Here is a 27,395-nt window from a genome sequence, read left to right on the forward strand (position 1 = left end):
TCTGCAAACGAGGTTATCAAAATTGGTCAATGATCTCCAAAGATAGAGACAGAATGCAGGCCTGTGCTGACTGCATGACCAATCATCTTCTATCAGTCCTGATTATCCGGTAGTTTTCCTGACTTGCTTCAATTTGTTGTCGAGAATAAAGTGGTACCATTACAGGTGCTCTATCACTCAGAGAAAGCAGGAGGAAAATGAAAAAAAGAAAAAAGGTATCTCTGCCACTGAAGCACAAATCTGGCTTTTTAAAATGAATTTTTATAAAATGAATTAGTGCTGGTTTTTCATTCCTGGTAAGCAATAACTTACTGTTTATCTCAATAAATCAGTCATTATTTTAGAAAAATCCTTCAATGTATATTTACGAAGGTTTCTTTATTCTCTACTTCTCTATTAAATGTTTAAAGAAGCTATTTCCTTTTTTGTATAAAGAGGCCACTGGTTCAGTTACTTCAAACTTGGCACTGAAAAACAGCATCTTAAATAAATTTTCAGGGCCATTTCAATGTTGAAATTTTGAAGCCATTCTTCTAGAGGAGGAGGGTAAAGAGGAGGAAAAAGCACTTGGTTTTGATTTGTTTTCAAGTACCCACAAAACCTCTTCTATCAGCTTAGGATGTAAATGTAGAGATGAGGGAACTACAGGCTCAAGTGAATGAAGAAGAAGGTGCCTACCTAGAACGGACAGACACGGGGGGCAGGAGAGCCCAGAGGAAAAAGATAGCTTCCAACCCAGACCAGGCAGGCCACGGCCACCTTCCACAGCAAGACAGCAGCGTTCTCCCCATCAGCCTTCTGCCCCCACCCAGGCCTAGGGCCTTCACATCCTGCCGGGTTCATCCAGGCATCATCCAGACCTTCTCTGTATCAGCCATTCTCTGCCATGCTCACCTGTCCCAGGTGGATGATGAACACATCCCTTGCTAATTTACTCATGAATGTTAGTAGACTGTTAACTAATCCAGGGTTATATGTCAATATAGGAGGAGAAGGGGACGACAGAGGATGAGATGGTTGGATGGCATCACCTACTCAATTGACATGAGTTTAAGCAAGCTCCAGGAGTTGGTGATGGACAGGGAAACCTGGCGTGCTGCAGTCCATGGGGTTGCAAAGAGTCAAACACAACTGAGTGACTCAACTGATACTGATGATATGTTAATCTTTTATTAAAACTTTTATAGACTGTCTACTTCACAAAGAGAAATGAGGTATTTACCAACAGACAACACTGGTACAATAAAACAAGTGACAAAAGCTCAAAGACTAAAAATAAGAGAAGTAAAAAAATCTGTTCATTAAGGGGGCTATGAAGGGCAATAATTACATTTTTAAAAGACGCTTAGACCAACTAGTAGTGCTGTATGTGACTGTGACTGCATGTGTGGTCAGTCATGTCTGACTCTTTGTGACCCCATGGACTGCAGCCCATCCTCCTCCTCTGTCCATGGGAAATTCCAGGCAAGAATACAGGATTGAGTTGCCATTTCCTACTCTAGGGAATCTTCCTGACCCAGGTATCCAACTCGTGTCTCCTGCATTGGCAGGCAGATTCTTTACCACTGAGCCACACTGAAAAACCATAAATTTAGCTTTCAGTTCAGTTCATTCGCGTCATCCAAGGAAATAGCTGCAAACTTTGATTAATTTTAAGAAGTTATGTGACCTTAGAAAAGGCATATAACCTATTAAGTGCCTCTGTTTCTCCACTGACACCATAGGAATTATAATAAAATATCTTATTCATCTCATACAGATCTTGTGAGGATTAAACTAATACACATGAAATGTTTAGAAAAGTGAATACACAGTAACTGTTACAGGTGTAGTTTATCATTATCATCATTATTATTCTATTATTTAACCATCATAGATGGATTTTTTGGTCCCTAAACACTGAAAAAAAATGGGTTACAGGGACAATAAAACATAATACAAGATATTCCTGGTAGAAATTTCCCAAAAAATACAGACATACTCCACAAATAGTTATTTCTTAGATCAAATCCTTTTTTATAACCATTTTTCAAAACTGTAGTAAATTTACAAATGTTGTGTTAGTTTCAGGTGTACAGCAAAGTGATTCAGTTATACATACACGCACATATATATTCTTTCTCAGATTCCTTTCCATTATAAGTTATTAGAAAATATTACAAAATACTGAATACAGTTCCCCGTGCTATACAATAGGTCCTTGTTTATCTATTTCATATACAGCAGTATGTATATGTTAACTCCAGACTCATAATTTATCTTCCACCCCAGCATTAGATTAAATCTTTACACACCCATGAACATATAGTTTATTCATTTATTTAATGATTCCTCAACTTTTTCTGTTGTTTTCCAGAAACAATCCTCTCTCTCTCGGATAAGACAGCTTCTCTTGCATTTTCTTTCTTACAGATGAAGAAACTGATGTCTGAAAAGGTAGACTAGTTGCATGTACTTGACTCTCGCTGGGATCTCGAACGAAGGGAGAGAGAAGCAACTGCAGAGCATGAAGCCAAGAGGGTACATCACAGCTGGGGCAGCGGACAAAGGGGAGACGTGAGCACCCAGAGTGTAAAGAGAGAGGGCCTCAAAGTGGAGCTGAGACTCAAGAGTCAGATGCTATCATTCTTCTCTGTTGTTTGATCTAGGACTGATCCTACCTTAAGCTAAGAAGAAATGAGAGACATCAGAGAGCTGGATCAAGGAAGCCACAGAAATATGAGTAGTGAATAAAGAATTTGAAGAGGATGCAAACTACTGAAAAAGCACCACTCTTTCAGGAAGTGGACAGAGAACATAAAAGATGAGATGGTTCTGCTCTTCAGTTCAAATGGCATTGGAGGAGTGAGACTCAGACCAGCGAAGCCACTGTGACAGTGAACTACTGAGGCTTTCAGAGACACGCAGCAGGGAGACTACTGACCGGCAGTCACTTCTGGTCCATGGATCCCTGGTGCCCTAGGATCTCTCCTGAAGGATACTGTGCCAGTTGGAGGGGAGGAGGATCCAGCTGTGGTGTCAGGGTCACCTAGTGGGAACTCACTCTAGGGATAAAATCACTTTTGTTTCTACAGGAATATGTGAGATGATCATGTGAAGCAAAGGAACAAAGCTGCACTCCCTCTACCAAAAAAGGAGGTACCTTAATTAGCAGGAAAGCAGGAGCAGACTAAGTTTAAGAAGAGAACAACAGGATTCTGCAGTGGTTTAGAAGAGAAAAGGAAGATATAAAATAACCACTCTGTCCTTCCTTCCGTTCCATGAGACTATGTACAAATGGTGCAAATGCCCCATAGGATGTGGGGGTGGCTACAGGAGAGGAAGTGAGGCCAGACAGCTTCTCTGGGTTTAATCGGCTATGAAACCTCTTTGTGTGGCTGCCGAAGTTCCACCTTGCAAACAAGCACATGCCTCTTTTCAAGACCAAGAAAAATGTAGAAAGAGTAAAGTGCTTCTGAATGCAAAGCCTTTCCCCCTACAGGCCACCTTCTCCCTACAGTGCTCTAGCACCCACAGCAACAAGTTCAGCTGGGAGCCCCAGGCTCTGCTTTTCTTCTTTCTCCTCCTTTGGCAGCCCTTACTAAATGTGGAATAGAGAATTCTAGACTGAAATGTACTGATGTTGGTATTTCCTCCTATAACTGCTAGTGCTTTATTTATTTATTTTTTTTAATGTAATTAATTTATTTTTTATTGGAGGCAAATTATTTTACAATATTATATTGGTTGGTTTTGCCATACATTGATATGAATTTGCCCCGGGTTTACATAAGTTCCCCCTCCTGAACCCCCCTCCCACCTCCCTCCTCCCTTTATCCTCCCTCTGGGTCATCCCCGCATGCCAGCCCCGAGCATCCTATAACATGCATTGACCCTGAACTAGTGATTCGTTTCACATATGACAACATACGTGTTTCAATGCCATTCTCCCAAATCATCCCACCCTCACCCTCTCCCATAGAGTCCCAAAGACTGTTCTATACATCTGTGTCTCTTTTGCTGTCTCGTATACAGGGTTATCATTTGCATCTTTCTAAATTCCATATATATGTGTTAGTATACTGTATTGGTGTTTTTCTTTCTGGCTTACTTCACTCTGTATAATAGGCTCCAGTTTCATCCACCTCATTAGAACTGATTCAAATGTATTCTTTTTAATGGCTGAATAATACTCCATTGTGTATATGTACCAAAGCTTTCTTATCCATTCGTCTGCAGATGGACATCTAGGTTGCTTCCATGTCCTGGCTATTATAAACAGTGCTGCAATGAACATGGGAGTACACGTGTCTCTTTCAATTCTGGTTTCCTCGGTGTGTATGCCCAGGAGTGCGATTGCTGGATCATATGGCAGTTCTATTTCCAATTTTTTGAGGAATCTCCACACTGTTCTCCATAGTGGCTGTACTAGTTTGCATTCCCACCAACAGTGTAAGAGGGTTCCTTTCTCTCTACATCCTCTCCAGCATTTATTGCATGTAGACTTTTGGATAGCAGCCATTCTGACTGGTGTGAAATGGTATCTCATTGTGGTTTTGATTTGCATCTCTCTGATTATGAGGGATGTTGAGCATTTTTTCATGTGTTTGTTAGCCATCTTTATGTCTTCTTTGAAAAAAAAAATCAAACACATGACAAAGCCAGACAAAATTTAATTTGAGGGGATAGAAATTTAAAGACAATGGAAAAGCCCTAGTATGTAAATTAATACCAGAATGCCACTAATGTTTCTCATATACAAATACATGTACAGTTTGTTTTCTTCAAAGGACTACAATTACATTTGGTGGAATTAAATATAGGTAAAAGAACTAAAAGCAAGACAGGCCTTCACATACCCATGTTTTCCTTTGATAAGGCATCAGTTGAACAAACATTTTCAAAAGAGGATTTTAAAACAGCTTTCCTGGAAAAAGAATTTGACAGATTTACTTTCTAAAGAATAAGCATGTATATTTAAATGATCATTCATGTATACTGGCAACAGTAAATTATGAATATATATTTCTTACCTTGAAGTATCTTTTTTGGGGGGGGTTATTTTACACAGTAAGGAGGGCAGTGAAAAACCAAAGGGGAATAATATTGATTTGAGCTCTCACTAGGTGAGAAGCACTAACAAGCTACCCAGCACTTTACATAGCCTATTTCATATAACCCTCCCTCCAAAAACCTACTAAGTTATTGTTACTCTCATTTTATGGAGAAACTGAGGCCCTGAGAAATTGAGAAATTTGACAACATAGGAAAACGGTTGAACATGACAGAACTGAATTCTGTCAAACTGCAAAATCCATGCTTTTCCAAGTCTACTGTGCTGCTGATTTATAGTCAGAAAACATTTGTTCAGGTACATCTTCTCTAACCAGAAGATCCTAAGAAAGCCACGTAACTTCTTTACGCCACAAACTCTTTATCTTATAAATGGAGATAATTATGATACACTTCGTATTTATTTGATGGGGTTACCGTGAAGGGTAACTGAGATTAGGAAGTGAAAGTCCTTTATAAAATGCAATTATTCATCTTCAGAAAAAGGACAAAAAAGAAAAGAAGGACTATCATATCAAGCCAGTTTTTGTCTTTAAGCAGGACTCCTTTTCACATAGCACTGCTTATCATTCAATAAAAAAATAGAAAACCTATACAATTGGTTCAATGATAAACACTAAAACTTGTTATCCATGACTTATTATAAAAGCTTGTTTCTGGTTTGTACTACCTATGTTTAAATTTAAAACCTGTTTCTCATCAGGTCACTCACATGATATTAATCTTTGAAACTTACAGTTCAATACATCTGTACAAACATAAAACTTTCTCCATACTTCTAAGACTGATACTTATTAATTCTTTTAGAGAATATAGAACATATTTCCCTAGAGAAACAGAATCAAGAATCAGGGGAAGAGGAAGGTAAACTTCCAAACTCATTTTATGAGGTCACCATCACCCTAATACCAAAATCAGACAAAGATGCCACAAAAAAAGAAAACTACAGGCCAATATCACTGATGAACATAGATGCAAAAATCCTTAACAAAATTCCATCAAACAGAATCCAACAACATATTTAAAAAGATCATACATCATGACCAACTGGGCTTTATCCTAGGGATGCGAGGATTCTTCAACATTTTCAAATCAATCAATGTGATGCACCACATTAACAAATTGAAAGATAAAAACCATATGATTATCTCAAAAGATGCAGAGAAAGCCTTTGACAAAATTCAACATCCATTTATGATAAAAACCCTCCAGAAAGCAGGCATAGAAGAAACATACCCCAACATAATAAAAGCCATATATGATAAAGCCACAGCAAACATTATCCTCAATGGTGAAAAATTGAAAGCATTTCCCCTAAAGTCAGGAACAAGACAAGGGTACCCATTCTCACCACTACTATTCAACATAGTTTTGGAAGTTTTAGCCACAGCAATCAGAAAAGAGAGAAATTAAAGGAATCCAGATTGGAAAAGAAGAAGTAAGTCTCTCACTATTTGCAGATGACATGATCCTCTACATAGAAAATCCTAAAGACTCCACCAGAAAATTACTAGAGCTAATCAATGAATATAGTAAAGTTTCAGGATATAAATTTAACACACAGAAATCCCTTGCATTCCTATACACTAACAATGAGAGAACAGAAAGAGAAATTAAGGAAACAATTCCATTCACCATTGCAATGAAAAGAATAAAATACTTAGGGATAAATCTCTATATATAGGAAACTATATATAGAAAACTATATAATACTGATGAAAGAAATCAAAGATGACACAAATAGATGGAGAAATATACCATGTTCATGGATCAGAAGAATCAATAGAGTGAAAATGAGTATACCAGCCAAAGCAATCTATAGATTCAAGGCAATCCCTATATCAAGCTACCAAGGGTATTTTTCAGAGAACTAGAACAAATAATTTCATAATTTGTATGGAAATACAAAAAACCTTGAATAGCCAAAATAATCATGAGAAAAAAGAATGGAACTGGAGGAATCAACCTGCCTGAATTCAAACTATACTACAAAGCTACAGTCATCAAGATAGTATGGTATTGGCACAAAGACAGAAAAATTGATCAATGGAACAAAATAGAAAGCCCAGAGATAAATTCATGCACTTATGGACACCTTATCTTTGACAAAGGAGGCAAGAATATACAATGGAGAAAAGACAATCTCTTTACCAAGTGGTGCTGGGAAAACTGGTCAACCACTTGTAAAAGAATGAAACTAGAACACTTTCTAACACCATACACAAAAATAAAGTCAAAATGGACTAAAGATCTAAATATAAGACCAGAAACTATAAAACTCCTAGAAGAAAACACAGGCAAAATACTCTCTGACATAAATCACAGTAGGATCCTCTATGACCCACCTCCCAGAGTAATGGAAATAAAAGCAAAAATAAACAAATGGGACCTAATTAAACTTAAAAGCTTTTGCACAACAAAGGAAACTATAAGCAAGGTGAAAAGATAGCCTTCAAAATGGGAGAAAATAATAGCAAATGAAGCAACTGACAAAGAATTAATCTCAAAAATATACAAGCAGCCCCTGCAGCTCAATTCCAGAAAAATAAACGACCCAATCAAAAAATAGGCCAAAGAACTAAAAAGACATTTCTCCTAAGAAGACATACAGATGGCTAACAAACACATGAAAAGATGCTCAACATCACTCATAATCAGAGAAATGCAAATCAAAACCACAATGAGGTACCATCTCACTCCAGTCAGAACGGCTGCTATCCAAAAGTCTACATGCAATAAATGCTGGAGAGGAGGAGGAGAAATGCAAACCCTCTTACACTGTTGGTGGGAATGCAAACTAGTATAGCCACTATGGAGAACAATGTGGAGATTTCTCAAAAAACTGGAAATAGAACTGCCATATGACCCAGCAATCCCACTGCTGGGCATACACACCGAGGAAACCAGAATTGAAAGAGACACATGTACCTCAATGTTCACTGCACCACTCTTCACAATAGCCAGGACATGGAAGCAACCTAGATGTCCATCGGCAGATGAATGGATAAGAAAGCTGTGGTATATATACACAATGGAATATTACTCAGCTATTAAAAAGAAAGCATTTGAATCAGTTCTAATGAGGTGGATGAAACTGGAGCCTAGTATACATAGTGAAGTAAGTCAGAAAGAAAACCACCAATACTGTATATTAACGCATACATATGGAATTTAGAAAGATGGTAACAATGAGCCTATATGCAAGATAACAAAAGAGACACAGATGTAAAGAACAGACTGTTGAACTCTGTGGGAGAAGGCGAGGGTGGGATGATTTGAGAGAATAGCATTGAAACATATATATTATATGTTAAATAGATCACCAGTCCAGGTTTGATGCATGAGACAGGGTGCTCAGGTGCACTAGGATGACCCTGAGGGATGGGATGGGGAGGGAGGTGGGAGGGGGGTTCAGTATGGGGAACAAATGTACACCCATGGCTGATTCATGTCAATGTATGGCAAAAACCACTACAATATTGTAAAGTAATTAGCCTCCAATTAAAATAAATAAATTTAAAAAAAGAATCAGTGGAAATGTCATATAAAAATTAAACTGTATAAATATTTTAATTTTATCATAATAATTTTTCATTTAAAAATACATACCTTTTCCTTTTTCTAAATTTGGGATTTTTCTTTTCAGTATTATTTTTGGAAATTTGTACCTGTAAAATAACCGTTAACAAAAAGATGTGTTAGTTCACGTGGGATATGATGAGCTCAGCATAATAATGGATCCTATACACTCTTGTGGAGAAGGAAATGGCAACCCACTCCAGTGTTCTTGCCTGGAGAATCCCAGGGACGGGGGAGCCTGGTGGGCTTCCGTCTATGGGGTCACACAGAGTCGGACACGACTGAAGTGACTTAGCAGCAGCAGCAGCAGCATACACTCTTGAGTAATTTAGCCCAGAAGAGAAACTCTGGCTCCCAGCTGTAAACACACCTGTAATTCCAAGTCAAAAACTGCTGTAATTGCACTCACCTGCTCAACTTCCAGGAACAGCTGACTGATCCTATACAAATGCCTACGCATAGACTCTCCCTTCCTCACTTCACAAACATAAAAAAAAAACTAAGTAAGACAACTTTTAAATTTTAATACACTTATGATCTTTAAAGAAAGAAAGAAATATTCAAATGCCAGAAACATGTGGAATGTAAATCTGTATGTTAGTAACTGGAATGTGGAAGGCCTCCATGGAATCTGTACCAGGAAAGGGCCAAAGGGGCTTGGGATGGGGTTTTAATGTCTCAGCGAGGACAAGGAGAAGGTGGTGGGAAAATGGGAACCCTCATACTCTGCTGGTGGGAATGTGGAATGGGGGAGCCATTGTGGAATACAGTGTGATAATGCCTCAATATGTTAAGTGTAGAGTTACCCTTTGATCCAGCAATTCCACTTCTAGGTATATGCCCAACATAAATGAATCATATAGCCATGTAAAAGATTGTGTCTGGTCATAACTATGAATCTATAAATGTGAATAACAGCATTATTCATGATAGGCCAAAAGTAGAAAGAGTTTAAATGTCCATTAAAGGATAGCTAATATGTGGTATATCCATATGTGTACTCAGTCACTTCAGTCGTGTCTGACTCTTTGTGACCCCAAGGAACATAGCCTTCTAGGCTGTTCTGGCCATGGGATCTTCCTAGCAAGAATACTGGAGTGGGTTGCCCTGATTGAACCTTCATATCCTGCATCACCTGAATTGCAGGCAGATTATTTACCATTGAGCCACTGCGAAAGCCTCAGTTCAGTTCAGTCACTCAGTCGTGTCCGACTCTTTGCGACCCCATGAATCACAGCACGCCAGGCCTCCCTGTCCATCACCAACTCCCGGAGTCCACTCAAACTCACCTCCATCGAGTCGGTGATGCCATCCAGCCATCTCATTCTCCGTCGTCCCTGTCTCCTCCCACCCCCAATCCCTCCCAGCATCAGAGTCTTTTCCAGTAAGTCAACTCATCACATGAGGTGGCCAAAGTATTGGAGTTTCAGCTTTAGCATCAGTCCTTCCAATGAACACCCAGGATTGATCTCCTTTAGAATGGACTGGTTGGATCTCCTTGCAGTCCAAGGGACTCTCAAGAGTCTTCTCCAGCACCACAGTTCAAAAGCGTCCATTCTTTGGCACTCAGCTTTCTTCACAGTCCAACTCTCACATCCATACATGACCACTGGAAAAACCATCGCCTTGACTAGATGGACCTTGGTTGGCAAAGTAATGTCTCTGCTTTTTATATACTATCTAGGTTGGTCATAACTTTCCTTCCAAGGCGTGCTGTGGTTCATGGGGTCGCAAAGAGTCGGACACGACTAAGCGACTGAACTGAACTGAACTGAACCCACTCCAGTATTCTGGCCTGGAGAATTCCATGGACTGTATATAGCCCCTGGGGTTGCAAAGAGTCCAATACGACTGGGCACTTTCACACACAATATTCATGTAGCTTTTCCAAGACTGCTTTACATATTTATATGGTTAAAAAAAAAGTATATAGAAATACTGTTGTTTAAATCAGTGATCTACATCCACAAAGACATTGTAACACTTTATTTCTATCTTGCTATTAAGGATCAGTTCACATTACATGCATATTTGAATATGAAGTGAAAGGGTGGCCACAAGAGGAAATGAAATTCAGGTAACAAGGTTGTTGTTCAGCCGCAAAGGCATGTCAGACTCTTTGTAACCTCATGAACTGTAGCACACCAGGCTCCTCTGTCTTCCACTATCTCCCAGAGTTTGCTCAAACTTATGTCTATTGAGTCCTTGATGCTATCCAACCATCTCATCCTCTGTTGTCCCCTTCTCCCCCTGCCTTCAATCTTTCCCAGCATTAGTCTTTCCCATTGAATTGGTTCTGCGCATCAAGTGGCCAAAGTATTGGACCTTCAGCTTTAGCATCAGTCCTTCCAATGAATATTCAGTGTTAATTTCCTTTAGGATTGACTGGTTTGATCTCCTTTCTTTCAAAGGGAATTTCAAGAGTCTTCTCCAGCACAACAATGCAAAAGCATCTGTTTTTCGGTGCTCAACCTTCTTTATGATCCAACTGTCACATCCATACATGACTACTGGAAAAACCATAGGTAACAAAGTGCAAACTGTTTTATAGGTATTAGTAGAGAGAAATACTGCTAGACAACTTCCATAAATGAGGGTGAGTTGTGTTGGTGATGATAAATTCCTCTCTACTTTGTAACTCGTCAGATGCCCTGTGCCTACAGCTGTGAGAGTTGGACCATAAAGAAAGATAAGCACCGAAGAATTGATGCTTTTGAACTGTGGTGCTGGAGAAGACTCTTGAGAGTCCCTTGGACTGCAAGGAGATCCAACCAGTCTGTCTTAAAAGAAATCAATCCTGAGCATTCATTGGAAGGACTGATGCTGAAGCTGAAACTCCAATACTTTGGCCACCTGATGTGAAGAACTGACTCTTCTGGAAAGACCTGATGCTGGAAAAGACTGAAGGCAGGAGGAGAGGGGGGCGACAGAGGATTAGATGGTTGGATGGCATCACTGACTCGATGGACATGTGTTTGAGTAAACTCCAGGAGTTGGTGATGGACTGGGGGCCTGGCATGCTGCAGTCCATGGGGTCTCAAAGAGTCGGACATGACTGAGCGACTGAACTGAGCTGAACCGAACTGTGCCTCTTCCTCTAGCCTTTGATGACGTACAGTGGATGGGTATAGGCACTGAATCTAGAAGGATTCATCTAGACTCTGGCATCTACCAGCAAGGTCACCTTCAGTGAATCACTGACCTCTCTAACATCCAGCAAGTGCTTGGCATAAAGGAGAATTTTATTTCCTTTGTTTTTAATAAATAAAAATATTTATTAAGTATTTTCTAACTAAATGAGCCTTTTGCATTTCAGGGTCTTCTTTTGTTAAATAATGCTAAAAAAACTACCTCAAGGCATATAGGGAAGATTAAATTAAATAACATGCTTGAAAGTATCCAACGGTGCTTAGAAATTAGGTGATTTGCAGTCACTATTTCACTGTTGTACTAGTCCACCTGGTCAGGGTCAGGATTCTCCTTTTTCCTTAAACCATACGACAGAAGGTACTAGGCACTTTGATATGGCTGGACTTTGGTCATAGATCAGTTTTCCACATCTGCCATAACAAGTTAACACAAATTCGGTAAAGCACCAAAAGTTTATTTTCTTACAGTTCTGAAGGATAGATGTGTGTCTCTTATAAGAATACTTGTCATTGGATGGAGGGCCCACATTAACCAGGATGAGTTCATCTCAAAATCCTTACCCAAAGGATGTGCAAAGATTCTTAATCCAAATAATGTCACATTCTGAGGATCCTGGTGGACGTATCTTCTGGAGGCTACCATCCAACCCACTACAAGTAGACATGAAAGATCTACTTTATCTACTCCATGTCTTCTCCTTCTCTTCCTGTGTTGCAAAGCTGACTGACCTATGTTGTCCAGTCCAATGCTATTCAGAATTAGAGCCATGACACAACAGAATCAGTAACACCTGAGAGCTTGTTGCTGCTGCTGCTGCTAAGTCACTTCAGTCGTGTCCGACTCTGTGTGACCCCATAGACGGAAGCCCACCAGGCTCCCCCGTCCCTGGGATTCTCCAGGCAAGAACACTGGAGTGGGTTGCCATTTCCTTCTCCAATGTGTGGAAGTGGAAAGTGAAAAGTGAAAGTGAAGTCGCTCAGTCGTGTCCGACCCTTAGCGACCCCACGGACTGCAGCCTACCAGGCTCCTCCATCCATGGGATTTTCTAGGCAATAGTACTGGAGTGGCTTGCCATTGCCTTCTCCGTGAGAGCTTGTTAGAAATGCAAATATACCCACCCCAAATCAGATAGTCTGGGGGTGGAGCCCAGAATCTGTACTTAAATAAGCTCTTCAGGTGACTCAAGTTTTCCAGGCACTGATCTAGCCCACAACATCCAAACAAATATATTGCTAGGTAAGGATCATTGATTTTAACAAAAACAAAGCAAGTATTAACTCTTTTCTTGTTGGATGTAAAACAAAGAAGTGTATGTATATAGAACATATGCCATTTACTGAAAAGAAAAAATATATATAATGATAATTAGGATTGCAAACTAGAATGGCAAATGATAGAATTCCCTTTAATTGCAAAGGACAGAAAATCTGTAAGAACTGTATTTATATCAGATTCATATAATCTGCAAAACTGACTTGACATTGCCCATTTCCTCATGTAAATTAAATATCTTTTTTTTTTTCGGCCACATGGCATGTGGGATCTTAGTTCCATGATCAGTGATTGAATGAGCAGTGGGAGCATGAAGTGGTAACCACTGGCCTGCCAGGGAAGTCCCGAAATTAAAAATCTCTTTAAGTGAGAGGAACAAGTTTTTGAGCTGTATTAAATCTGAGGGCATAAAATTTTGATCAGCATTTTATGCTCATTGAATATATAAATGTTTTATAATCTTCTGAGAATAACTGTCAGTCAATAATCACTAAAGAGCTGCCTATTTTGACAGAAGAATGAATCTGTACCTTGAATAATGTACATAAACTCCTGTCAAAAGTCATTATATAGAAGGAAAAGCCAATATTCTCATTCGCCTTTGGTAAATCTGCTGGGAAATATATGCTTGGAATAGGATGAAAACTGGTTTCATGAAACATTGTAAATGATGGTTATTACTTAATCTGAGTATCTTGGGAGAACAAATAACAGTCTTCGGGCCCAGAGAATATTTGTTTTTAACATTTCTTGGAAAAGAAGGGAAGGTTGAAATGATCATTTTCTAGCCTAATTTTAAGTATGATTTCAACAGATTATCTACAAATCTGGTGTTTCTTACATAGATGGCAGCCAATGACCAATGCTTCAGGTCAGGTCAGTCTTCAGCAGAGGAGTATTCCTGTGAGGTTTGGACAGTATAAGAGACCAGTCCCTGGCAACATGACTTATCAACCTCTAGCTGTCCCTTGCACTCTCTTCAGCCATCTGTAAGTTCATACTACAGTTCTGTGGATTTCTCTGCATGAGGAGCTCACCAGAGAAAACACTGGAGTGTATGCTCAAGCAGTGACCTGAGGCATGGGAGAATCAGCTCAGTTCAGTTCAGTTGCTCAGTCGTGTTCTACTCTTTGAGACCCCATGGACTGCAGCACGCCAGGCCTCCCTGTCCATTACCAACTCCCAGAGTTGAAAACAATTCCTATTTCTATACAGTTTTTTCTAAGTCATTAGATATTTCAGCAAGAGGAATGTTGGGAAAAGATAAGGTTTCTCAGGAATACTTTCTAGAATCTACCTATTTCAATCAAATTCTAAAAAGCAGATGTTCTGAGAACATTCAGTGATTATTGGACCCGTATTACATTTTTTTCTGGACTAAAGAACAAATGTTGAGATCTTCATTAGTGGTTTTACCATTTTTCTCTCCATCAACTTGAGTAGTGAGGATAGGTGGTCTGAATCTCTGACCCATGATCACTGTCAAATGTTCTGAACATTTATCCTCACCAACATGCAAAAGAAGATCGTCTCCCTCTTACACAGGGACAGACAGACTCTGCACAATAGCAATTTAAAGATTATTCTTTAAAATATTTTGTCTGGATCCAAGTCTTTACATCAGCTCTCTGAGGATTCCAGAGGTTGAAACGAAAGACATTCTTGCACCTAGATTCATAGAAGAATGTAGACGCTACAACTCCTTTTGTTTGGTCTGGGTGACGTGCTTCCAGCATGTAGGGGAGTACAGATTTAGGATGTGTACCTAAAATACATATTTCATAACAGAGAAAATTATTTTTGAAGCAATGTGAAAGTATTTGGGCTTCCCTCGTGGCTCAGACAGTAAAGAATCTGCCTGAAATGTGAGAGACCTGGGTTCAATCCCTGGGTTGGGAAGATCCCCTGGAGAAGGGAATGGTCACCCATTACAGTATTACAGTACCTTCTTGAGATTGATATTATCATCTACATTTGGGCTTCCCTGGTAGCTCAGGTGGTGAAAAAAAAACCCGCCTGTAATGCAGGACACCCCGGTTCAATCCCTGGGTCGGGAAGATCCTCTGGAAAAGGGACAAGCTACCCACTCCAGTATTCATTGGCTTTCCTGATGGCTCAGACAGTAAAGAATCTGCCTGCAATGTGGGAGACCTGGGTTTGATTCCTGGATTGGGAAGATCCCCAGGAGGGGCGTATGGCAACCCACTCTAGAATTCTTGCCTGGAGAATCCCCACGGACAGAGGAACTCACGGGCTACAGTCCATGGGGCCACAAAGAGTTGGACACGGCTGAGTGACTAAGCATGGAAAGCATTAATACATAAATAAAAACAAAAATATCACCCCCAAACCAGTAATATTTTAAAGAATTTTAAAGTAGTCATTTATAGGTTTTTAAAGACCTATAAACAAAATATAAATAAATATAAAATTTGAAGATCTGTGGGCAGAGGTCAAATGTTTATAAATTTGAAATTATAGATTAATTCTAATAAGTTATATGTAAACTTTACTGATTTTCACTGGCATATTTTCTTCCAGTGATAATAATTTTCCTTTGCCAATTAGAAAATAGTAGTTATTTCCATTAGGCATAGAAAGATAATTTTTAATATTTAGGGCAGTAGCTAGAATCTATAAAATATACTCATTATTCAAACTCCTATTGTATATCAATAACCATGCTTCTATGGATTAGTAATACTGGTTTTTGGTTTTAATGGAATGGGATGAGGAAGGTGATGGTGAGAAGAAACCCAGACTCATCGTGTGTGTAGCTTGATGTTGGAGATGTGTCTCTGGATAAGAGAAAAAACGATTCTGGCAATGAATATAATCAATAAAACTGAAGTGAGCTGCATAACAACCTTTAGTCCCAAACAGCAAAGGACAACACCTGCTCCTCGTGTGATTAGTAGGACTCAAGTTGAATAGCTTTTTGTTTCTTAACAAAAGAGCAATCACAGTTTGTATAATTCTATTTATTTATTTATTTTTGCTTTCTGGCTCAAAGTTAAATTACAGAATAGAAACTGTGGAGAGTTACTATTGAAAAGTTTTGAATTTCTGGAATCTATGACACCGGATTTTAAGTATTATTAAACTTGAATTCCAAGTGAATTAATACCTTGAGTGAATTTTCAAATGGGCATCATATGTAGAGAAACAAAAATTAATGCAATCTTCTATTATTATAAATGATGACATTTTTAAAAATGAGACTTTTTAAAATAATTAGGATGAAAACAATTCTTAGATGTTGAAAGGATATTACTGATAGAGAGATGAATTTCTGTTTACCACAAAACTAAATTTTAAATCTTCTCAGGTAAATCAGTACACTGGGACAAGTCACTAGTTTAGGAAAACCCTGCCACTTTCACCTCCCAAAGTGCTCCTGGGACCTGCAACCCCCAAATGGCAACAAGAGGCACACCACAGCCCTGTGGTGGAAAACCTGCCCTTTGTAAGCTGCTTGCTAAATAACAACCTGCCCACTTGGAGAACAGTACCTTACGGTAGGAAGTGGTCGTCTTCCACCCAGGGAACAAAAACAAAGAGGTGTTCACCTCTGCTATATGCACTTGATGACCACTTACCCTCTATTCCCCACTCCTCTCACTCCCATCAACCATCTTAAGAAAACTACACGGAGATCAGTTTGGCTGAAATCAGATCCATAAACTGAAAGTCAAGTCAGAAAAAAGGTTAAGCAAACATACAAGTTCCAAAGTAGGCTTTTCTATTTAAGAAACAAACAGAATCATCCACACCAGAAAAGAGGTACTCTAAGTCAAGAGTACTCCTTGGTCTTACAAATATATAAAAGGTTCTGGGTACCAACGACTAATCCATTTTGTCTGATTTTAATACTTTCTACTAATAGTTATCCTACAGAATTCCTATAGATTTTAATTTAAGATAAAAGAGGTAAAGCTTGCAACCTAAAGGGCAGGCTTAGTTTTTAAGTTACTAAAGAATATCTTGTTAAAAATCACTCCCCTGGAAGGAAGTTTGATAACATCGCCTTAGAGTGGCTCAGAGGTTTTCAGGGAAACTTAAATTAGCACAAAAAGAAATTTCTATGTGAAGACTTCCACTGATGACTTAAAGTGATGAATGGACAAACTTCTATATTAATATATATTTTATTTATATTTGAAAATGCAAGTCACATCAAAAAATACATTTATATCTTAAAATTTTGACTAGGAAAATTTTAGGGAGTAACCTGGAGCCAGACATCTTGGAATGTGAAGTCAAGTGGGCCTTAGAGAACATCACTATGAACAAAGCTAGTGGAGGTGATGGAATTCCAATTGAGCTATTTAAAATCTTGAAAGATGATGCTGTGAAAGTGCTGCACTCAATACGCCAGCAAATTTGGAAAACTCAGCAGTGGCCACAGGACTGGAAAAGGTCAGTCTTCATTCCAGTCCCAAAGAAAGGCAATGCCAAAGAATGCTCAAACTACCATACAATTGCACTCATCTCACACGCTAGTAAAGTCATACTCAAAATTCTCCAAGGCAGACTTCAGCAATATGTGAACCGTGAACTTCCAGATGTTCAAGCAGGTTTTAGAAAAGGCAGAGGAACCAGAGATCAAATTGCCAACATCTGCTGGATCATGGAGAAAGCAAGAGAGATCCAGAAAAACATCTATTTCTGCTTCATTGACTATGCCAAAGCTTTTGACTGTGTGGATCACAATAAACTGTGGAAAATTCTGAAAGAGATGGGAATACCAGACCACCTGACCTGCCTCTTGAGAAACCTGTATGCAGGTCAGGAAGCAACAGTCAGAACTGGACATGGAACAACAGACTGTTTCCAAATAGGAAAAGGAGTGTGTCAAGGTTGTATACTGTCACCCTGCTTATTTAACTTATATGCAGAGTACATCATGAGGACATCAAGAGTAATTTTTATTTTATAAGACTTTCATTCTTCCCATTTAACAGGAGAAAACTGAGAGCATAGAGAGTTAAGCAGCCAAATTGAAGATCATAGCAGTGGTAGGTGACAGATCAGGACCTCTATCCCCTTTACAAGTAAATATATGGTCGAAAATGTTATAGTATGTAGGGTAGAAAATAAGTAAATCATCCAGTAATTTCAAGAACAATGTGTTTATTTCTGTTTTCCTCTCCATAAGAAGTCTTTGAAATTTCATGGCTTTTGGTCTAATTTGTAATATTTCATTATTATTTTATATTAAATCACTCTGCAATTATATTGGTAGTTTGTTGAGTTCAGCAGGACATTCAAAAGTCATACCAAATGTCAGACAGACATTACACAGTCCTGTTTAATGAACTGCAAGATATCTACTGTCCTGAATCTTTGCTCAGTAGAACATCTTGTGAAAGTGAAAGTTGTTCAGTTGTGTCCAACTCTTTGCGACCCCATGGACTATACAGTCCATAGAATTCTCCAGGTCAGAATATTGGAGTGGGTAGCCTTTCCCTTCTGAACCAGGGGATCTTTCCAACCCAGGGACAGAATCCAGGTCTCCTGCATTGCAGGTGGATTCTTTACCAGCTGAGCCACAAGGGAAGCAGAATGTCTTGTATTTCCCCAATTACTATACTCCAAAACACCTCCACACATTCCTAAAATATCTGTTAGGGCAGTGTCTCTCAAACTACCTGTGGTAAAAAGCCAGTTACCTTCCCCAACTCCATAATCTGTCCAATATCTATACATTTATTTTAAAAAATGAGTCACTAGGGGAAAATGAAACAAAAAATAAAAACATACAGAATATGAGTTCCATTTTATTGCATTTGACAGACAAAAATTACCATGCAAGTGTCTAAATGGTTACTGTCAGTTTTTGCTCTTATCTTATTGCAGGCCAATAAATATATAGTTCACAGACCAGTTCTGGTTTGTAGGCAACATTTTGAATAGCACTGACCTAGAGACAGTACCACTTTTGTTGAAAATCACTAGTAAAAATAAAGCAATACATAAGAATGGTTGTTAATTATTACCTTTATAATTTTATGCTAAATATCCTCTAGTAGAGACTGAAATAAACAATACCATCCACATAAACAACCCTGCACTACTTCACAGCTCCTGTCTAAATCTTCAGACATGCACACAAGTCCTAGTTTGTTCCTTTTTTAAAGGGCAACCTTGTCTTCTGATGTTGAATTTCTCTTTGCAAAGGTGCATCAACACTATTTACATAGTGAGAACTCCAGATTCCTTTTACAAGCAAAAACAAAAGGATAAACACAAAATTTGATTTTAAAAGGACTCATAAAAATATACATACACGGAACACAAAAATGATCCTCCTCTCATTGCCTATCCACCTGGAGGTTCCTGCCCATCAGTCTTTCCTGTTTCTCCACGTCACACTTGACCTTCTGAGAGTTCACCCTGTGCCCACCCCATCACTCAACACAGGAAGGACCACAAGGATAGGTTTTGCTTTTGATCATGGTCCATTTACTTATGACACTAATACATCACTTGTCCAGAAGAACTTGTTTTAAAGCATTGACTCCTTTTCTTTTTTAGTGGTGTCCTATTGAGAATATTATCACATGAGAACACTGTCAAGGCTTCTCCTATCCTAACCATAGTCCAGTGTTCTTGCCTGGAGAATCCCAGGGATGGGGGAGCCTGGTGGGCTGCCGTCTATGGGTTCGCACAGAGTCGGACATGACTGAAGCGACTTAGCAGCAGCAGCAGAGTTAAATATCTCTCCGCACACAATGTAGAGAATGACATTAAGTTTTAAAAATTGCTTTAAAATGTTATTAACTTTACAAATTTTCATTAAAAAGATTCAAACAAATGTCTGATGTTGTTCTCTACTTAACTTTAAGGTAAAGTCCACAGTAAACTGTGAATTTTAATTATTTCAATTTTCCATGACGATTGCACACATAATAACATGACAGAAAATATTTTAGCATGAGAAATATTAAAATATGAGTATGCACAAATAAAAGCAATTATTTCTTAACTTAAAATTTTCTATTATTCTAATATCTGATAATTCTATTACACTGATATAAGTAACATAAATATTAAATTAACCATAAAAATTAAAATATTAACCATTAATATTAAATATAAATACTAAATTCCTAGTGTCAACCAAACATTTAGAAGAAAAAAATTAATTACATCATTTTGATTTAGAATATTAATTCTTTTAAAATTGTATTAATCAGATTGAACTTGAAATCTGTATATTTAATAAAATATAATCTTACCCTTTTCTTGGGCACCACAGTAACTTTGCCAGCTGCTTTAGATTTATCTGTAAGATAATAAAGAATGGCTGCTTCAGAAAAGTGCCTACACTCCTATTCAAATAAATGCAACATTACACAGAATTTTTTACTTTCTCATACCATGATATGTGTTTTCTGTGGTCCTTTTGATAAAAATGCTAACAAACTCAGCTCCCAGAGTTGATCATAAAACAAAGTAATCCAAAAGTAAGAACATCAGGGATTTCTATACTTATTTGACAAACCTCTGCCCCTAAATCTGATTGGCTGGCTGGATGCCCTCTAGCAAGCATCCAGTGCATTTCATTTCTAGGCTCTGGTCAGTCCGAGTGCCCTGGGGTATGTAGGATCTGGAATTAAATCCCAGTTACTTCTACATGCACATTTTACTACATGCCAGACAAGGAATAAAGACTTCACAGAGACAACATCTTATTTAATCCTCCTGATAGTTTTTAAAGGTGCATGCCCCATCTCCACTTCACAGCCTGAGGTTTTGCAATGGGGCAGATCCAGCCAACCACAAGTCCCTGGTCTCTATGCCTGCTGCCTCCATTCAGGGCTAAATGGGGCTGCCAACAGTGCCACCCATAAAGATGCAGCAAAAGTGAAGAGTCTAATCAAACAAGAGTACAGCTGACCTTGAACAACATGGGGGTTTAGAGCGCCAACCCCTTGTGAAGTAAAAAATCCACATATAACTTTTGACTCCCCTAAAATTTAATGACTTGTAGCCTACTGTTAGCGCTTCCCTGGTGGCTCAGAGGTTAAAGCGTCTGCTTGCAATGCAGGAGACCTGGGTTCAATCCCTGGATCAGGATGATCCCCTGGAGAAGGAAATGGCAACCCACTCCAGTATTCTTGCCTGGAGAATCTTATGGAAGGAGGAGCCTGGTGGGCTACAGTCCACGGGGTCACAAAGAGTCAGACACGACTGAGTGACTTCACTTTCACTTTCAGCCTACTATTAACTGGAAGCCTTACTGATAATGTAAACAGTTGACTAACACATATCATGTATGTTATTATGTATTATATCTTATATTCTTACAATAACGTAAGCCAGAGAAAAGAAAATGTCTTCAAGCAAATCATAAAAGGAAAAAATATTTACAGTACTGTACTGTATATATATATCAATGCTGTAAGTTTGTGATTTGTTTTTACGATGAATCGTCTGTCACTACCTATAGCAATTTTGTCTTTTATGATACAAAATACTGTAGATGTCACATGTATTACTAACACTAGACATCAACTATGAAAAGATAATGTGAAAACAAAATTCATGTTTCATGAAGAAGCAGTAACATGGCTGCCTAGTATAATGGATATGATTGCTCACAGTAGCCCAGCCTCTACGTTAATGGATAAATCATTATAACATTTTTATGGCACAGAATATAATAGTCACACTCATAAGACAGAATGGGAGACACTTACATTTTTTAAAACCCCTTACCTGTGATGATAGGCTGATATGCAATTTTCCCAATTATGAGAGAGAGGTACTGTACATAATATAATTCTTTGAAAGCAAAGTTATAAGACAGTAAGAAAACTAACACATTATTAATTTTATGTTAACTATCACTCCCTTTTTGCCTATGTAAGAGTCTACTCACTTCAATATAAGTCTTTCACACAATGTTCTACATGATGCATACCTCGGCACTAATGATGAGGACACAGAGTGTCATACAGTACTCTAATGCAAGTATTAGACTTTCACACGAGGATATCCACATAATGCACAATAAATACATTTATGAACTGTATGGCATGAAGATTATTTACTATTCATTGAGTAGAAGTGGGTCATCATAAAGGTTTTCATCCTCATTAGCTTCACTTTGACTAGGCTGTGGAAGAGGAGAAAGGGTTGGACTTTCCTATGGGTGGCAGAGGCAGAGGAGGTGGAGGAGGTGGAAGGGGAGACAGGATAGGCAGGCTCACTTGGTGTCGCTTTATAGAAATGTGTCTTCATTTTTGTCTGAGTTTTTTGCATCCTCATTTCTCCAAAATGATACTAACATTTCTTCCACCATTTGCTTCGGTTTCACTGCCCATATCATAGAAGAGTCCATGATGTAAAAAGTCAAAACCAGGCCTGAGTAATCTGAAACCTTCTGCCAGATTGTCTGATGTCAATTTGTTTTCTGGAACTGCTTCTTCTACATCTTCTTCCTCATCATCTGGCCCTGATTCAGAAGGAGTTATCTGTTAATTCCTCTGGTGTGCTGTCTTGAATTTCTCCAAGGTCTGGAAACTCATCAACTGCTACCCTTTTTGCCATATCCACAATCTCTTTCATGATGTCCTTGACTGGCTCTTTTGTAAGTCCTGTGAAGTCATGCACATCTGGTCACAGTTTTTTCCAGCAGGGATTTATTATTGCAGGCTTGAAGGCCTTCATGGATTTTTCTGTAACAACAATGGCATCTTCAATGGCGTAATCAATCCTTCCAGACTTTCACAATGTTCTATCAGGGTTCTCTTCTAGAGCGTTGACAATCCTTTCCACGTGTAACGAGCCTTAAAAGTCCTATGATCCCTGATCTACAGACTGAATTCAGTTCAGTTCAGTAGCTCAGTCGTGTCCGACTCTTTGTGACCCCATGGACTGCAGCACACCAAGCCTCCCTGTCCATCACCAACTCCCAGAGTTTGCTCAAACTCATGTCCATCAAGTTGGTAATGCCATCCAACCATCTTATCCTCTGTTCTCCCCTTCTCCTCCTGCCTTCAACCTTTCCCAGCATCAGGGTCTTTTCTAGTGAGTCAGGTTTTTACATCATGTGGCCAAAGAACTGAGCTTCAGCTTCAGCATCAGTCCTTCCAATGAATATTCAGGACTGATTTCCTTTAGCATTGACTGCAGTCCAAGGGACTCTCAAGAATCTTCTCCAACACCACAGTTCAGAAGCATCAATTCTATGCTGCTCAGCTTTCTTTATGGTCCAACTCTCACATCCATACATGACCACTGGAAAAACCATAGCTTTGACTAGACGGACCTTTGTAGGCAAAGTAATGTCTCTGCTATTTAATATTCTGTTCAGGTTGGTCATAGCTTTCCTTTCAAGGAGTAAGCATCTTTTAATTTCATGACTGCAATCACCATCTGCAGTGATTTTGGAGCGCAAAAAAATAAAGTCAGCCACTGTTTCCACTGTTTCCCCATCTATTTGCCATGAGGCAATGGGACCAGATGCCATGATCTTCGTTTTCTGAATGTTGAGCTTTAAGCCAGCTTTTTAACTCTCTTCTTTCACTTTCATCAAGAGGCTCTTCAGTTCCTCTTCACTTTCTGCCATAAGGGTGGTGTCATCTGCATATCTGAGGTTACTGATATTTCTCCCGGCAATTCAGAGGCTGAATTAGAGAAGATGTGTTTGGAAGACAAGTAGACCATTTTGACACCTTCAGTGCTGAACTCGTGGCATTCTGGGGGCCAGGGCATTTCTAAGATCAGAAGAACTTTAAAAGACAGTCCCTTGCTGGTGAGGTACTTCCTGACTCCAAGGACAAAGCACTGATGAAACCAATCCAGTAAAAGAATTCTTGCTGTCCAGGCCTTCTTCGTATAGTACAACCAAAAGACTCGCAGCTGTTTATCTTTTCCCTTCAAAGCTTGTGGGTTAGCAGCTTTATGGATCAGTCCTGATCCATACATTCAGCTGCATTTGCACAAAATCAAACAGTTAGCCTAGCCCTTCCTGCCTTAAATCCTGGTACTTGCTTCTTTTCTTTACTAACAAATATCTTTTGCAGCATTTTTTTCCCCCAGAAAAGGACACTTTCATCTGCATTAAAAATCTGTTCAGGCAGGCATCCTTTCTCCTCAATGACTTTCTTAATGGCATCTGGGAACTGATCTGCTGCCTTTTGGTCAGCAGAAGCTGCTTCTCTTGTTATCTTGACATTTCTTAAGCCCAACCTCTTTTTAAAATTATCAAACCATCCTTTGCAGGAAGTAAATTCTCCAATTCAGATCCCTCACCTTCCTTTTGCTTTAAGTTGTCATATTTCCTCGATTTTCTTGAATCATACTAGAGTCTAAGGTATGTCTTTCTGATAGCAAACCTGTACTCACGTTAAGGCTGCAATTTCAATGCAAGGTAAAAAGGGTATTGCACTAAAGTGAAAGGTTTTTGTGCATGCTAGTGTAGCCAGAGTGATAGCTTCACAAATTTCCTTTTGTTTCACTTTTTTACAATGGTTGGATTCATCCATCTTGAAATGATAGCAACTTCAGTTGCAGACTTCAGTCCATATCAAGTAATTCTGTTTTTCCTTGGAACGTGATGACTTATTTTCTGGGTGCACTTTCAGCATCATTAGTGGTACTTCGTGGGTTCTATGGTATTGTTCAGGGTTTTCGGTATCGTACTGAACATTATGGAAAATATGTGAGAACTGCAAGAGATCACTTTCCACTGTGATACGCAACTTTAGTGGAGAGACAAAGTGCTCGTGCGGAGGTGACCCGGGCCACAGCATTTGCACAGGTGGGCACTACATCTGTGCTCACTGAAACAGCAGCAGGAGGTAGCTGGGAAAGTATTACCATGGCACAGTGTGTACACAACAGTTACCTTTGGCAATCACGGTTTAATACTGCATCTTTGTTTACATTTCACCCGACTACAAATGGCGCCATATACAATCTGTGTTTATGTACATTTTAATAAGTTTTAATTTTTATAATATATTTGTGTGTGTTTCATGGTAGTAAATGATTAAAATAGACTGCTATCTACATATAATTTAATCACTCATGATATACACGTGTTCTCAAATTTTTTTAGACTATGCAGTTCATTTGTAAATTTTTTCAAATTGTCACCAATCTCCCCACGTTTTTCATATATTAAGTGAATTCACTGAAATCTGTGTATAAGCAAACCTGCTCAATTTTGACTCATGTTGTTCAAGGGTCAATTGTATAGAAAATTATTTAAAGGTCATTTTGATATGTGCAAAAATATGTATGTGTGTATTAGTAAAAATCATTGGCACAATTTGTCTTTTTTAAAAAAAAAGCTCAATCTGGAATTCCATAATAGATTATATATAAATATCTATGTTTTAGAAACCAAAATACAGTGGTAATGAAAAATGGGAAGGGCTATAGATGTTAATTATAAGGTCTCAGAGTTGAATTTATGCAGAGAGGCAGAATCAAGATGGTGGAGAGGGAAGAAACAGAGTCACTGTCTCCCCATGCCTAGGAGACTCACTAGACACTGGTGAGGAATCCCCAACAACCAGGCTTACAGGAGGAACCCCTGGGTGACCAGGTACCACGGGGGAGCAGGAGGGGAGGGGAAGTCAAGAAGTCAAGTCTCCCTCTGTCTTCTGGAGCCTCCACTGTCCTCTAGAGTCCCTTCCGTCCTCTAGAGTCCCTTCCAAGCACATGCTTTGCCCACGTAGGCCCTGAAGGCACAGGAAAGAAAGAGGAGAAAGAGCTGTGTTGGCTGGGGGTATGTCCCTCGGGTGTGGAAGAATGGGAAACCACCTGGTGTTCTACCATCCACTCTGCCTGGGGGAGCCTCCTGGGGCGCCAAGCCTGGGCCTCTGTACTTGGAAGCCTGATGTACTCTGGAGGCCCCCCCTCAGCTGGGCTGAGCCCAGGCCTTCCCTCCCACTCCCATCCAGGGTCTTTTCTGGAGACATGGGTCCTGAACCAAGACCCCACTCCCCACCTAAGCCCTGCCTCCACCTAAGCCCTTACCCACCTAAGGCCCATGCCCCAGCTAAAGCCAAGGTTTATTTCTGCCTTTCTTTGTTACTTTTATTGTTTTGTTTTGTTAGATTTTTTTGTTTTTCACTCTTGGCCAGTGGAGTTCAGTTTTACCCTCAGTTTTACAACCTGTAGCTATTTTATATATATTCTTAATTTTTCTACTGTTTGTTAGTTGTCTTTTTTTTTCTGTTTTTTTAAATTTTTATTTAATAAATGGTACAAAGCACAATGCCAAAAACATTAACAGTTAAAATTTCACCAAATGAAAAAATACTATAGAATACACAGTTGTAAAAAGCTACATTAAGTTATTTTAAAACTGCCTCAAGCTTCAAAAAGAAAAAAAAACCAGGTATGGCATTGGGTTTTTTTTGTTTGTTAATTTTCTAAATCTATTTTTCATTCTTTATTGTTCTGCTCTCTTTTATTTTTATTTAGTATAATATATATATACATATAAAGATATATACGCACACACATATATACATATAAACATATACACGCACATATATACATATAAAATATACACACATATACATATAAACATATATACACACATACATATATGCATATAGACACACAATATACATATAAACATATATATACACACATATATGCATATAAACACACACACATACATCTAAACATACACACACACATATATACACACACACACACATATATACATATAAACATATACACACACATACACACACATACATATAAACATACACACACACATATACATATAAACATACACACACACATATACATATACACACAAACATATACACACACATATAAATACCTATAAACATATATACACATGCACATATATACATATAAGCATATATACACACACATATATACATATAAACATATACACACATATATACATATAAACATACACACATATACATGCATATAAACATATAAACACACACATACATAACACAAACACACACACATAAACATATACACACATATACATATAAACATATACACACATATAAATACATATAAACATATATACACACATATAAATACATATATACATATAAACATATATACACACACATATATACACACACACATATACACACACATAAAGACATATAAACATATGTACACACATATAACATATATACACACATATACATATAAACATATACACACATATACATATAAACATATACACACATATACATATAAACATATATACACACATATAAATACATATAACACACACATATACATATAAATATATACACACATATATAAACATATACACACACATATATACACATACACATATAAATACATATAAACAT

General features: G+C 38.4%; 1 protein-coding gene across 2 annotated transcripts in view; it reads right to left on the reverse strand.

The window, feature by feature from the left end:
• The window catches only part of ZCWPW2 (zinc finger CW-type and PWWP domain containing 2), an 81,513-nt gene that overhangs the window by 8,109 nt on the left and 46,009 nt on the right, over positions 1 to 27,395 (reverse strand). Inside the window, exons 4-6 of one of the 2 annotated variants that reach the window (XM_055413298.2) lie at positions 20,295 to 20,341; positions 8,662 to 8,720; positions 4,839 to 4,906 (exon numbers count right to left, since the gene is read on the reverse strand). In XM_055413298.2, the coding sequence (XP_055269273.2) occupies positions 4,839 to 4,906; positions 8,662 to 8,720; positions 20,295 to 20,341 (174 nt within the window). The remainder of the gene's footprint in view (positions 1 to 4,838; positions 4,907 to 8,661; positions 8,721 to 20,294; positions 20,342 to 27,395) is intronic. The other variant, XM_088831934.1, reaches the window with a different exon arrangement.

This window comes from Moschus berezovskii, chromosome 24 (assembly GCF_049115385.1).
Source record: "Moschus berezovskii isolate FMDL1 chromosome 24, NW_MosBer_1.0, whole genome shotgun sequence".
NCBI classification, from domain to species: Eukaryota; Metazoa; Chordata; class Mammalia; order Artiodactyla; family Moschidae; genus Moschus; species Moschus berezovskii.